At 38.9% G+C, this 16,305-nt stretch overlaps 1 protein-coding gene across 1 annotated transcript in view; it reads right to left on the bottom strand.

Annotated features, from left to right (window-relative positions):
- gfra3 (GDNF family receptor alpha 3) overlaps window positions 1–16,305 on the bottom strand; it is a 49,652-nt gene that overhangs the window by 18,153 nt on the left and 15,194 nt on the right. Inside the window, exons 2-4 of the mRNA XM_044362802.1 lie at window positions 8,102–8,398; window positions 2,449–2,520; window positions 429–783 (exon numbers count right to left, since the gene is read on the bottom strand). Of these exons, the coding sequence (XP_044218737.1) occupies window positions 429–783; window positions 2,449–2,520; window positions 8,102–8,398 (724 nt within the window). The remainder of the gene's footprint in view (window positions 1–428; window positions 784–2,448; window positions 2,521–8,101; window positions 8,399–16,305) is intronic.

Genomic DNA, 16,305 nt, shown 5'->3' with positions numbered 1-16,305 from the left:
TTGAGGCACTTTATGTTGTGACCACAGCTTCACCATAATAAAAATTTAGCAAACAAAGCACCACCCTTTACATTTACAGTGACTAATTTTAACACATCTTTGCTTATATACATTTTATAGCCCCTGGTAGCACCAAAATCTTAAAATTCTCTCATTTATTTACAGAAATGTTGAAACATTGAGTTTAAATCAATGGTGAGCTGTGAGGAAATTGGTGGATTTGGGGCACTGATATAATGTACCTCAATTTTTTATTTATAAAATATATTTTCAGACACATATGAATGCAATGTTACATAATACTGCTATCAATTCCATAATAAAACAATACAAAATGGCCCCATATATGGTGCCATTTTGTAGCATTTTAAAATTTTATGATAACAGACAATATCAGCCCCATATATTGTCTGGGTGTCATGTCTAACCTGCAGAGGTCATCCCGGCGGCAGAAGCTCTGCTGGTGGAGGCAGTTGGGTTGCAGGCCGTCCATTTCCTGGTAGGAGCAGGAGGGCACAATGGTTTTCCTCCTCCTCTCACCACACAGGGTGTTAGTGCAGGGGCAGAACAGGACACCCAAACTGTACTCCTCAGGCACCCGCTCCAGGAAGCGCCTCAGGGCTCGGTGACACTTGTGCTGGTTGCATCGGTTGGTTAGAGGCACCCGCTTGGTGCAGGCCAGGACATACTCTGATCGCAGGGAGCCACACTTCTCATACAAGCCACAGTCCTGAGCTGCTTTCAGGCATTGGTTCTCACCATCCAGTTGCATGAAAGATGAGGCTGAGGGGGTGAGGAGAAGTTCAATTAACAAACGCAAAACCCCTGTGTGAGCAGAAAGTTGTGAAGGGGGACGTGGAAGTCCCAAGCTTCATATAATAATTGCTCAAAAATTGCCTCTTATAGCTTTTAGTTTAAAAAAAGGTCACTTTGTCCTGAGGGTGGTAGTACAGGAAATCTCAAAGTCTCAAAGCATCCTCTGGGGTGCATGAATGTGCACAGTACAGGTGGAAATAACAAATCACTTTACTGATTCAAACAGTTTTGTTTAATTCAGTACAAAGAATCGCACTCTGTCTATGTAGTTCATAGACAGAGTGCATTCATTTTAGTTCGTTAGGCGATCATGTGACCATTTAAATACACTCAATATGTAAATCAGTAAGTGAACGCATCACTGTTCCAACCCCAACATTCACATCATTCAGATTCTTCAGTTAAGAAGAACATTTAGTCTGTTGCTGAAAATTGGTCAATTCAAAACTAGAACTAAAACTGGCTGCTACACGAAAGGTTAGGAAATCAAAAAAAAAAAAAAATAGAATTTCTCTCTGGTGTCCCTGAATACATACATATGTATACATACATAAAACGAAAATCCATTGTTTGTCTAGATGACTATTCATGATAGAAGTATTGGTGTGGCTATGGTTCTGGAGGAAAAATCTAGGAGTCGTACAAATATTTAGGAATCATCCACGGGGTCTTAACATTACTGCAATCTGGCTAGCAGTTGTCAATATTTACTCTGAACCAAAGTGTTGGATGGATGGACAAACCAACTGAAAGACTGACAACCCAATTCCTTGGCCCCAAAGGACCGCAGGCCAAAAACGTGGCAGCTCTGTGGTCTACAGAGACTATGGAGAAGACAAATGAAAAGAGCCTCTGTCACTAATAACTAAATCTGTATTGACTGATACATATTGACTAATGGTGTGTTCAGACCAAATGCAAAGCAAATTTTTTGCATGGCACGATTACCTACAAAGTCAATGTAAAGATGCAAGTAGACAGAAATATGCGCCAGCATGAGTGGAAAATGTTTCAACTTGTGATTTTAGCTCCACCATACTGGTCCCACTGCTAGTATGATGAGCATAAAGTGCCCTTAAATTGGGATGAGTACTTCCCAATTAGAAAGTACTTTATTAATGTTAATGTGTGATAATAATACAATTCAAAGCTTGCATAAGTAATGTCATTCATTTTAGATTTTTTTTAATCAGACAGTGGATATACATGATGTGTTATTGCAGTTATCTGGTTAATTCAAATGCAGCACAGCTCAGAGCCATGGGTGCTTGAAAGAAGGTCAGCTGATCAGTTAGCCTGTCCACAAAGAAAACAAGCCCACTGGAGCTCACAGTACAAATCAATTTGAGTTATTTTGAGGTGAGTCGTTTTTCCCTGCTGCACCGCTACACCAGATCTTAGGATTCCCCTACCTGCCAAATCCCACTTTAACCCCTGGTCTGAAAACACCATAAAATTTCTGAGGCTTAGTGATTTATTGAGCGGCATGAACTTGTATGACAGGTATATCAGAGCTATGAAGCTGTCTGCCATTAAATAGTTCATGGTGATAGACACTGATTTCATCAACCGAATCATAACAAAGACTGTTTGAGTGACTCTGTGTGTTGGTATGTGTGTATTGTGTTTTACCTGCCACTAAGGAGGCCATACGAGTATCCATTAGTGAGTCGTCATAGGGAGATATTTCCAGCTCATCCTCCCCTAGAGAAAAGGAACACACAAACAACGGGTTGGAAGGAACAAACAATGAGGGAAAGAAAGCAAACAAAAATTGGAAAATACCAGTGAAACTAAATGTGACCTCCTTCAAATGCAGTATAAGGATTCATCAATATAATAATGGAATGAGGCCGTGAAATTATCTGAAAAATGAATTAAAAGTATTAAGATTTTTACAGTTGAAAGAAATGATTTGAAGATGCAGTGTTTATTAAGACCATGTCCAAACTTCTACATCCAGGTCTTTTTTGAGAATTTCTTTGGGCAAAATAATCCAAAACAGGTAAATCTCTTCTCCAGATAGAAAAGAGTGGGGCCTGGGATTGAACCTTGGGGCACACCACAAAAACTATTTACTTTCTCTGTACATAACTTCCTCAGGGAAACAACAAAGTCTTGGCCCAGTGAAAGATTTTAAAACAGTTGAGAAATGTGCCAGAGAGCCAAAGCCACAATAACTTTATTGAACACATCAATGGTCACAAAGTACCAGAATGGACCATTTTCCACCAATATTAACCAAATTCATTAAAACAAAAGTCTTTGCAGATTATCATTGTAATTATTATAATGGCAATTGCCATTGTTATAATTTTGTACATATTTTGTCACTAAACATGCACAGTCTGAACTATACAGAACTGATCTCCTCACCCATTAACCCGTCTACTTGTGTATTTATATATTTTCTATTTATCAATTTATTTACTTATTATTCATTTAAATATGTATCTGCTCAGCTGTGTATTTATCTCCTACTCTTTCTACTACTTTCTCTTTATTATCCATTTCACCTTCATTCCTTCCTCCCTTTTTTAACCACAGAACCTACAGAATAACCCTCTAAAGGACAGGTAACCTTTGACCGGGCCCTTGCAGCCCTGGAGGACTCTGGGTGGGAGATCCAGAGTTCCCCAGGCTCAGGGTCTCTAACCCCCTAACCCATCATCCTTAAACCCCTAACCTTAACCCCTTACTAGAAAACTCCTTAGTCCCAAAAGAACATGTTTCCCTTCTTTCTTTCAATTCTTGTAATAGTTTTCTACATATTTTCAACTGTTATTATTATTAATATCTTTGGCTTATTTAACCTTTTCTTTATCTGTAACTTCTCCATCTTCCCTTACACAAATACACACACAGAAACGTGTACAGAATCATGATTGTCCAAAGACACACACACTCAAACATACTACTACATTCATATGCAGTGCAAACAGAATATCTAATCTTAACAGTGCCCCCTGAAAACTTACCAAAATGTAAATAGCTTCTTCTTTTTTTTCTTTCATTCTTTCTTTCTTTCTTTCTTTCTTTCTTTCTTTCTTTCTTTCTCATTCACCTGCATGGGCAGTGAACACTGCTGAATGTTTTGTCTTCTCTGTTTAATGGATTATATTTAAAATACAATTTTAAAAAGGAAAAGAACATTTAATGATTTTTTTTGGTTTTGGATCAGCATTCCTGCCAAGTTTGATCCCAGTTTGCAACATTTTCCTTTAAAATGACAAGGCGATCCTGGTTGGTTGTTGGGTTGTTGGGGTGGGTTGTTGGGTTTCTATGGAAGATGGTAATTAGGTCATCAGAGGAAGAGGATATAAGATAAGCAGTATTCTCGGTAAAACAATCTGCAAGGGTTCTAGCATCTAGCATCAAGTTAAGATAACACTTTATAGAGGTGCAGAGGGAGGAAGAATTCTTAGGAAGCAATGACACACAGGAGAGTAAATAAAATAATCAGGGACAGTGATATAGAAAAGAGATATGACAGTGGTGGAAACTCCAGTGAATAGAAGATCAGTGTGACCATGAGTCATCTGCATTATCATGTACAGTATGTTCAAATCATAACTCTTTGATAACAGATCTAACATCATTAAACTATCCTCACCAGCATGTTGCTCTGTGTGCATAACAAATGATTCTGTGTTATAATCTATTCTATCTCGAAATGAAGTTGTTCCATGTATTTTCTGACAGTTCACTGTGTCAAATTGATATTTACTTCACAAAGCTAATTAGGATAACAAAGGCCTCCCGCCTGCATCCCCTGCAGTGCAGAGAGGTCCCTGAAGTAAAACCACCCCTTTGCACATCCAAATATTTCAGCTTCCTTACTTGCCTCTGCATAAGTTTTGATTTATACTTCAGCATCAGATTAACCTTGTGATTGCACCACAGCAACACCAGACAGATGTATCGTACATGATCAGGTTTTATTGTGCTTTAATTATATTCCCCACGGTAATTGTGTTTACATTTTTTTATTCACTTTCTGATCTCAAGTGACAGTGGGAAGGTTCATCTTGTCTCATTACCGAATACAATACTACCGCTGTGCAATCGTCGTATTTATGTTCTTTCATTCTTTGTGGTAGAGCACCAGTCACAGCAAGCAGAGGGTGTGCAGTTTTTTTTTCCTCTTTCAGCCAGTAATCTGCATGCCAAGTCTCCAGCAGTTCTGAGATCAGTCACCCTGCAGCACCTCACATCTGATAAGAGCCACTCTACTTGCTCAGGTAGGCTATGTAATGAATCTTAATAGTAGTAATCTTAATGTAGTTAATCAGTTCATCGGTTAACAACTGAGAATATTTTTTTACCAGTTACGCATGTTGATCTATAGGTTAACTTGCATACTAGGGTTGGGTACTGATCTTGTTACTTCACGTTATTCACGTTAGATCATTCGGTGCCAAATTTCAGTACTTTCCAGGACTGAGAGTGCAGCCCCGAAATAAGTTTTAGAAACGCACATTTACCAACCGAAGCATCTCACACAGAGGCTCCGACACTAGCAGCTAGCATGTCTAGCATCATTAGCATAGCTGTGCCGTGCTGTTTGTAGCCCATAGACTGTATAAAAATAAGGTGTGGCTGTGGTGTCTCTGGTTTAACAGCACCGTGCTGGGCAGGTGACAGGTATGATTACAGTGCTTGTGTGCTCTGAAAGACATCACAGCGTGGCTATAAAGTCATACAGCTGACGGACTGTTAGCCTAGCAGGCTAATCCTATGGTCTATCTGTAATAACAACAGAGATATTAATTTGTTATTAGTCCACCACCCAGTTAGTGTGCCACATGATGACCGATGTGCTGCCAATCTGTGTGGTAGAGGGTGAGGGATTGAAAGAGCTAGTTCGGTATCTCAAGCCCGACTACATTATGCCATCGAGAGCTACTGTGACTAAATGTATTGAAAACATTTTGAGGTGAAGAAGGATGAGCTAAAAGTCAAGCTAACCAGGGCAGACGACTAGCTCTGACCCCTGATTGCTGGACAGCTCTCACAAACAAAAGTCACATCGCAACTTTTCTTTAAAATTAACCAGTTAGCTACCAGTCAATGGGTGTCGGCCTACGAAAGCAGAATTAACCAAAACTGACTAATTTAAATGTGTGTAACATTAGTGATAGTGGACAGTTTTATTATAGTAAAGCACTGTATTTTAGCTTTGAAGCCTGTTTGGTATGTGTGTGTGTGTGGATGGTAATTATTCAAACCTTGCTCAGCACCAACATACAACAGCAAGTCTAAAATAACTGTAGTACAGGGTTAGAAGAGGGCCCTGAATTTTTGCACTGCACAAGACTGGAAGCAGGAAAAAAACAGCTAACTAGCTCTGTCCAAAGTTCAAAAATACACCTGCCAACACCAGTGAAGCTGACTATTACCATGCTGTATCTGGTTTACTTAATCCATACACAAACAGAAATGTAAAACCTACAATTTTTGGCTTTAGAGCAAGCATTTCTGTGCTAGAACAATGTTTTGCTAATCTACACCAGTGGTTCTCAAAGTTAGGCTTCCTTGAGGGGGTTCCGGGGGTTCCCCAGCAAAAAGGACAATCTTCAATTCTTCAATTTTCACTATAATTCCATCCATAAGTAACATAGTGACAGAATGTATGACTATTTTAGTCATGGCTTTCAAACACTTTCTGTAATAAAACATCTAAAAGCAAAAATCTGATCAGATACAGAACCTGGGACAAAATCTTATCAAATGGGGGTGTGTGGTCTACTTTGTGTCAGTTTAGGGGTCCTTGATGTGAAAAGGTTTGAGAACCACTGATCTTGCCTAATCACCTCTTGCCTTTAGCTTTGTGCTTGACCCACAGATATGAGAATGGTTTCAGTCTTTTATGTACCTCTAGAAGAGAAAGTGAATAAGCGTGTTTCACAATATGTTGAACTATTCATTTCACCTTTATTGAAGTTATGGAGAAAGCCCTTCAGACTGATGTCATTTCCTGTCCTGATGCTTCAATTTTTGATTTCATTTTTGTTATTCTTAAAATTTTCTGTTGTTTTTTTCCTTTTTATAACCTGAATAAATATAATAACCCACATATTTGCACTGAGGTTTTTATATCCGTGCAACATAACTATATTTACAAAAAAAAACACAATTGCTCTGTCATTTACAGTAAATCCCATCAACATGGACAAAATGAGGGATGAGAATGCTATTACAATACACCCAGAGTCACCATGAGCTCATGTTATTGGAGGCAGCTTTTGTCCAGTTTTGAAACCCATTAGCAGAGTCTTGATTGACTAGAGGACGAGCCGTTTGTTCCTGCAAATTATTTAAACACACTCCAAAGTACAAACTCAATCAAGAATGTAATGGCATGTAAAGTGTTTATGTATGTAAATCCTATTCCAGGCTATATATTTATGGTAATGACATGCTAGAGCAGCCTAGCAGCGTTAGAAACTGAAGAGTGTGTAATTACACTAATGCTCCGCTGACTAATAGGCCACAGGGGAGGAGGAGTCCGCTGGCTAGTGTTAGCTCACTTACTGATGCACACATCACACCAGCACTCTGGATATGCTTCTGTTACTGTGTGTGTGTGTGTGTGTGTGTGTGTGTGTGTGTGTGTGTGTGTGTGTGTGTGTGAATCTCAGGGTGAGGTCTATTTGACTGGACTTCACTTCCATACGAGGCAGGTTTAGGGTTAGGAAACAAGTTCAAAGTTAAAATTGAAATTAGAAACGGGTGTTTGGGTAAAAATGTTTTTGGATTTAGGGAATGAAGGCAGAATTATTTAAGCATGAAAGCAAGAAAGATTCAGCACAATGTTTCTATCTGAAACCAGTGTGAGACGTGATGAAGTTGGTAAATAAATAGATATTGTGATTATGAGTAAATGCCTGTATGTGTAAAGGGCAACCACCCCGACGACGTAAGATGTGTCTTAAAACACCTGCATGTAGGGTCTTGTCAATGCTACACCTATTTTATTACATTTGCTCATCTCTACTCTGTCTATTTATTTTGTCCGTAAGGTGCGTCAGGTGTGCAAATGCGGCACCACAAACTTTTAATATCATCAACAGCTTTAAAGGACAAGACTGGCAGCATTCTCTATTTTTATTGACATCAAATCCCATGAAAAGACCCAAACTAACAATTAATGTATCCTACTAACCAGTAATGTGATCGACCTAAATCACAATGTGAAAATCAGTTATTTTGCATTGTTCACATTAAGCCTCCCTGCTGCATTTTGTATTCACCTGCGTTCACCACCCCCAGAGCTGTGACTGACCTGGCAGCAGGCGAACCCTCCAGTATATGCGTAGACACTGCTCCTCTTTGCGGAAGCCGCGCTGGCACTTGCATGCCAACAGAGAGGGGTGTTTGGCTAGCAGAGCATCCTGTCTCTCCAGGCACTCTGCCGCCGCCTGCTCCCCCAGCGGTGACACCGCTGCATCGGCTGCACACAGCTCCAAGCCCCGGTACAACGCCTCGCACTGGGGGTCGGCAGAGCACACCCGATGAGCTTCAACGCAGTCAGTGGGGGAGGGAGGGTAGGGGAAGTTGGTTGCTGAGGATGGCAATGCACCTAAGAGAGGACAAAAGAGAAGGAGGGAGATGTGTTGGAAGGGGAAAAACAGAAGAATGGAGAAGGAAAGGAGGAGGTGTGAAGATCAGATACATCACATTACTGTGGTATGAACAAAAGGTTGGTGGAACCCAGCAGTTCTTCATAACATCATGCTCACACATAGAACCTGCATGCTATTAAAAGACCCATTTATAATAATATTCACTCACAGTTTCTTGTAAATAAATATCAACACTGGCACCAACCAGGCAATACTTCAGACAAACAGTCAAGAACGTGCAACACAAAATCCTCTCATTATGATAGTATGACAGTATCTGGAATAATCATTTTCTTTTTCCTTCCTTTCTTTTTTTCACTTTTTTAATCATTAAGCAACCCAGTGTAACTTGCTGAACATCAGCCACTGTGTGACGTATGGCAGGGCTTTATGGATCTACTTCATGAACATCCAGAGATGAGAAAAGACAAAGAGATACAGAATAATAACAGAAATAACTGGAAAAACGCACTCCACACATATGCGGTTGCTGCTAGCATGCTAGCTAGGTAAAGCTAATGTTTGGATACTTGGAGCAAATAAACACAACATATAAAATTTGTGCGAGTACCGTGAGGCACATATTCACTTCACAGTCAAGCAAACTCAGTAATATCAGTTACACAGCAATATCCATCCAAAGTTAGCTAACATCAGCAAACATTAGCCACCATAAACCGATTACAATATTTATTTTCCTAGGATGGTGAAGTCATGACCCATCCTACTCCGCATCTGATTGGCTTACCCTGATATTCTTACCCTAACCCTAACCAATCCCGCTCCTCATGCCTAAACCTAACCAACCCAACCAACAAAGGCAACCAGTACTAGCCAATCAGAAGCAGAGTTGGCCAGGTCATGACTTCACCATTCTAGGAAAAATAGTCATACTGGACCAGGCTAGAGTATTACATTCAGCAAGATTGTTTTTTATTTCTTAATTCTCAAAATAATGAACGTGCTATTTCTTCCTTTACGACAGCCTTGATTGAATTGTAATATTTTGAGTCAAAGAGATGATCATTATAGGCACCTTAATATCACCAAAATACTCATCAAAATATATTTCAATTATCATTTCATAAAACAATGCAGACAGCAGCTTTACACAGCTGCAGATTGTAATCACAGTTACTGGGGGTGGAACACTGGAGCAGGCTGATGTCCATCTTTTACACCATGTTTCATATACTAACTCTAACCAAGGCTGATCTGAAACCACTCCCTACCTACAATACAGTCTACAGTATGAACTGTCCATTTTATGTGTAGTAGTGTCCATGGTACAATAGCACAACACAATACTCTGCATTTTGTAAACATTACAGATGTGTGACTCCACACCTCCACACAGGACAACGATTTATAAGTGTCTGAATTCTCGATTTACTGCTTATGATAGAGCAACTACTAATATACAGAGAGTAGTGAATGAGTGATTTCAGACACTATAAATCAGGTAAAGTTATTCTAAAATATCAGCATGGTAACTTGATTTCTTCAATAACCATCATGGTGTCTTCATATTTCAGAGAATCCACCAAACAAATGAATCAAACGATTTCATATTACAAGAAAAGTATCTCGTGATGATCTTGTAATTATACGGAAAAGGAAAGATGCTTACGATAGCGGTTATAATGATGGTTATGAAGGCTCAGGTGGCTGTGATGGAACTATGTGATTTAGTTTGCTTTTATTTCCTCCTTGCTTGAGACACTGTTAATGTTACTGAGTAATGCGGATGCTATTATTAGTAGTGCGTCAAGACTGTGAAGGCATGTAAAGTCTTTGGGTCTGTTCAGGTGGAAAACACTCTGACGTGCTTGAAGTGGCTCTGTTCGTTTAGGAGTAGCTAACAGTACGGATGCTTCACCGATACAAAGTCATGCATCTGAAATACATCTCAGCTGGCGACATGTTTGGTAACAGCTATCAAAATAAAGCATGCAATAAAGTATGATGAAAACATCTGCAGAGTAAATATATCTGAAGCTCAGGTCTGGACAGGATTCATAACTGAGAATATTCTGAGAATATAAATCATAATTATGAGAAACAGAATTTGTCATTTTCTCTTGTTTTTTGTCTCTTTGAATCCAGTGTGTTTCTGTATGCGTGTGTGTGTGTGTGTGTGTGTGTGTGTGTGTGTGTATGTGTGTGTGTGTGTGTGTGTGTGTGTGTGTGTGTGTGTGTGTGTGTGTGTGCGCGTGCACGTGTGCGTGTGTATAAGCTTATGCAGCATGACTTTATATTTTATTCTTACTTTTCTCTCCAGGCTTGCATGTGATGCTGATGAAACAGATTTTCTCATTTTAACCTTCAGAGTGAAATTATAGAAGAACATGTAGTGTCTGACTGAGCTGAATTCACAGTTCAATCTCATTATGTCGCTCACTTTAACATAATATCTACTATTTCTGAGGTGATGAGCACTAACTGATTGAATGCAAATTCAAATTATGCAATTAGTATCAAAAGAATGTGTGGCACACACAGAGGTCATCTGAAAGAAAACAAGGTCACTTAAAGTAGTTGAAAAAGCTCTTGACAGGTGCTGTTAGAAGAGTGTTTTTACATTTTTGCTTGAAGTATTTGGTTAATGAAATGATTTATTCCAATTCCCTGCTTTCCAGATAATATAAGCATATCTTCATCTTACATTTTTTTATTCTATATAATTTATATAATGATTTTATTAGGGTTAGAACATTGTGAGATTACACAGCAGGTAAGTTTCATTATGCATGAAACTTCACTGAAGGCCTGATTTTCGAAGGTTTTTTGCACCTGACAAACATTCTGCCCCAGAAACAAGCGAAGTATTTAAAAACAGACGTCACTTCTGAATGACTCACTTGTCACTGAGAGACATGTGCAAAAATAAACCCAAACTTACATATACACCAGAAGTTTGATGTGCAGGGAGTCTTGTTTTCAAGCTGATATACTGAAGCTCAAAGGGAAGGCTCTCATTTCTACAGCGTCACTGTATCAGTGACTATTGTATTGTGATGATGAGTCATAAAGACTGGGAACAGCATTTCAGAAATTTTGTTTTCATACTGACTCATTACAAATAAAACAAGCATAAAGTCATATGGACTGACAGGTAACTCGCTCATTGGACGGTTTTGGTGACATCATGAGGATCTGCATCATCGGCGCTGCATGGACTCACATAGGGGAAATTGAATTGAGCGACTGACAGCGAATCATGCTGCAATTTCCTGAAACTAATGTGTTTATTTATATTCTCTGGTGTCACAAAGAGCTCACCAAGATATAATTGATAATGAGTATTATAAGTCAAGCCCAGCAGCTGGACCTCATATGTCATGAATGAGGAGGAACAGACACAAGCAGGATGGACAAAGTTGAATTATAGCTTTACATAGATGAAGTGATTAGTAGATGGAGTGTTAACATTTAGTTTTATACATCATCAGCACAGTTTTGATCAAAGCAGCTTTTCAAGTATTCTCCGCCATTTTTTTTGTTGTTTTTTTTTCACCAGAGTTTGAGTGACAGCTTTCACACCAGCCTAAACCAACTGAACTAAACAAGGCAAATGTATCAAAATTCATTTGAACCGCACTAAGGTGTGAAAGCACCCCTACAGGTTAGAAATGACTGGGGACCGCACTTCACGCCAACAAACACAAACACAAGTTGCTTCTAACTTTCAATGAGCAACATCCTACTCTCACTCTCCTTTCTTTTCTTTTTTGTAGCAACCTACAGTAGATCTTCAGCCAAAGACGCACACAGCCAGCTGAGCTAGTTCTCCTTTATTTATTTATTTATTTATGTGTTACAGACGGACGATTGGATGGTGGAACCCAAAAGTTTCTTCAAGAGGAACTGTTGTTTTCTGAAGTGTGGCTGCTTCAATTTGCAGTAGCAAAAGGAGAGGCTCCCCTGGTAAAAAAATCCAATAGCTGATACGCACAGGGGAAGTGCAGAGAAGTTGTGTGAGGACAGCAGAAATGTCATACGTTGAGGAGAAATAGGGGAACAGAAAGATAGATGGAAAAAGGGAGAGGTGGGAGAGCGAGAGAGATCGAGGCAGAGACGGAGAGCGAGCGTACCAATGTGAACCTTGATGGGTTGGACACGCGCACAGTATGAGGCGCAATCAGCATGCACCGCCGAAAAATGATGTTCTTAGAATCACACCAAGATGCGCACATATGCACACACACACACACACACACACACACTAGTGAAAAACAACACATAGACACGCGCGCATGGCTGCCCTGAGAAGGACCCTTTTATGTGTGTGTCCTGCTGGGAGGGAGACTGGGAGGCACAGAACCCATCATTATTACCAGAACACAATACTGCACAACCACAGGGGAGGGGGCGGAGGGGGCAAAGCAATCTGTCTAAGACACACACATACACACACACACACACACGTGCGCATAGACTTTCACACACACACACATCGCGGTGTCAGAATAAAGTGGCTGAGAGAGCATAAACAGCTTAACATTCAGTGCCGGATCAGTAGACAGTATGTAAATTGAATACTGAGTGTGCTGATGAAAGACTAACCACATACATAAAACATTGTTGGTTGAACAAACAGCCTTTGTGGAGCGCTGCATCCCCACACTCCGTCACAACTCACTTTGTCCGCACATCAGACTAACCGCTCAACCCAAACTGGCCTGATTCTGACCGCCTGTCTGGCCGGAGGGTCTCCTCTCTGATGCCATTTATCACATTATCAAACACTTACAAAAACAAATGCACACAAAACACTACATATCCCTTTAAAGCCACTATCCTCTGATGTTAGCGGCTCCCTATGGGGTCATGTCATGCTCAGGTCACACATACAGTATAATGTCTTCCAGGAAAATTTGCAGCACACAGCAGCAGCAGCAGAGAGACATTAGTTCGGGTATCTTTCCTCAGTATTTCCTGAGCCGAGCTCAAGGCGGTATATATTCTTATTTATATCTGTCTCGTCAAATCTAGTGCAGATTTGCCAAAATGTAAACAAATACAGACTAAAAGATTATATATATATATATATATATATATATAATACTTCAAACCAAATGTATTTACATCCAGGACCTCTCCTATTAAATACTCAAACTCATTTTTTATCATAGGCACTTAATATATTTCCATCTAGACCTCCTTCCATTAGAGCATCCACACTTTAAACAAAAATCACACAATATCACCCACTGAGTTATTCTGAATATTTTCACACACATTTTCACAAATAGTTATGTGATATTTAGTGTTTAATGAGCAGATAAGCTCATACATATAAATGGAGCATAAATTGTTTTTTAGAATACAATCTAACACTGAAAATTAGACACTCTAACCAACTTTAGCAAGTTGACTCCTGCTATAACTCTGAATACATTTCATATTTAATAACACAAACAGGTAGTAGTTTTTGTGTTGTACCCGTAGTGTAGCATCATCTCAGTGAGAGATCATCATCTCAACCTTTGAAACTTTTTGTTTGGGGTTGAAGATGTTTTACCGTTCAGATAGCTGGCAAAAATGTGTTTCACTTCACAGTACAAGTCAAATGAATTGTTGTATTTTGATTGGGTGTATTTAGCATTTTCATAAACTCACAAACACACAGCAGTCAGTGGTTTCAATGAGAAAACTTCTGGAACAATAAAAATAGAATAAAAGTACACGTTTTCAAGTAGAGAGGACAAGAGAAACTGGGTTACAGAGCAATCTATCACACTGCCATTCATTCATGGCTTTCAAATGAGAAACTTCTTTTTCCTCAATAGATCGTGAATACTTTGATATTTATTTTCCTATATTGTGACACTATCAAAACAGCTTTATTCCACGCTACACGGACAAGCGGATCCAGCAAATTCAGACCAGAAGCAGGAAAAGAGGAGAGTACTTGGGCACTGTGTCAGTGCTCCAGACAGCCTAATACCACATCAAACACTGTGCTGTCCACTGGCCTTTACTGAGCTTCTGTTGGAATAAACAGAAGAAGGTAGAAGAAATGTAAGAGGACACATCTACACTTTCACTGCAAAACTGCAAAAAAAAAACCCTCAGTAGTGACCTCTTACCAGTAAAGGTGTTGCCCAGTCAAGAGGATCATTAGTTGAATGTGGATCACATAGATTATTTTGAAGCTGTGACTACATTTTCAGGATGTAGCAGATGCTCTTGTCCAAAGAAAGTTATATAAATACATAAATATATCAACACCATAGCTACAACTGATAAACAACGCCACGGGGTAAGTTGCAGCTTATGTATTTTTGCATTCAATACTAGATTTGTTATAACTCTGTCTTTAAGTACTTTATTTGGCATAGACACCATTAAACAAACACTTCACAGTTCTGGTGTTGGTCCACAGCTTCTTATTCAACACCAGTCTGATAACACATCAAATTCAGCCTCAATTGCAATCAACAAAATATACCAAAATTAGACAGCCAAATGCCAAAAAAAACCCCAATATGTTTACATTTAACTGACAAAGACCATGTGACGTATGACTCATGTCTGTCAGAAGAGGAGGAGGAAGGTGTTGGACTTGGTGTGTTGGACTTCATAATAATAGTAAACATGATCATGACATCATGATCTTTCCATAATCTTTACCAAATAGTTTGCAGGGATTAAAGCAAAAAAAAAATCTTTTGACTGAAAATTTTTTCAAGTGGCATTACTTGATGCTAAACAAATAACACAATATGTAAAATTATGAGATTTCAGCAGCACTCCACACAGAACCATTGCTGCAGCCATCAAGTACTCTGGACCAGAGGTGTTTTAAGGGAAGTCGATGCTTTTGAGCAACTTTTCTATTTTTTTTTCAGTTTTCTTTTTTATCATTTCAATGCCATTTTCTGTCTATGAAATGAGACTGATTCTTTTTTGTTTTGCAAAGCTTTTCTCAGTTTTTACTTTTAAATAATCAGGCATCTACATAACTTTTCAGTACATATGTTTCTATTTTTCATATTAATTAATAATTATTACACACAAAAGATTAAGGGAAGACAACGCACCTGAAATAGTTATATTTGTTGTGACTTACATGCGTACATACGTTCTGATTACATGAGTTTGCCTAATTTGCATAATTCCATGATAAAAATAAAGGTTATAATACAAATATATTATATGTGGGTTTATATTAATAAGTTTAATTGTGATAGAAGAACAAAATGTATTTTGTCTCTATTCAACTGTGGTGCCTTCAAACACATCCACCTACACCCATGTTTAGGTTATGAAAAGTGGGCCAACTAGCACAGAGAAAACAGATGATAGAAAGTAGGGATGTTTATGGGTTAATTGCTGTCAATAATTCAACTGAGTAAAAATATATTAACCAATAATGCAGAAGACGAGGGATGTGCAGTGTAACTGTCAGAAAATGTTCATCAGATTTGCTGTAGGATGCAGTTGTGCCACCAGGTAGAGCCTCTTACTTTATACGCTGTGTCACGCTGTAAACAATCCCATTGGCTGATGAGTGTGACAATTTGCAAAAACAACATCTGGTTGGATGCAGCTCTCACTGTTTTCGTACACAATTCGTACACATTCTTTTTATAATTGTGATTTTTAAGTGTCAGATCAGGTAAAATTGCATATATGGGTCATTTTGGAAGGCCATTACAAGCAATATACATTGTCACTTTTGTTTACAAAAGATTTGCTGCTTAGGGTAGAAACCTATCTTGTTTTCAACTTTGTTTTTAATTTGCTTCCGTATAGAAAACAACAGTAAAGACATTGTTGGTGTGAGGCATGTTGCTACAGGGTACAGGTGAAGAACATCAAATCTTAGTCAGGCTTCTTTGAAGGTTTATTGATGCCA

This window comes from Thunnus albacares, chromosome 10 (assembly GCF_914725855.1).
Source record: "Thunnus albacares chromosome 10, fThuAlb1.1, whole genome shotgun sequence".
Lineage (NCBI taxonomy): Eukaryota > Metazoa > Chordata > Actinopteri > Scombriformes > Scombridae > Thunnus > Thunnus albacares.
Note: the sequence above shows the minus strand (reverse complement) of the source record. Positions and strands in the feature narration are given on the sequence as shown.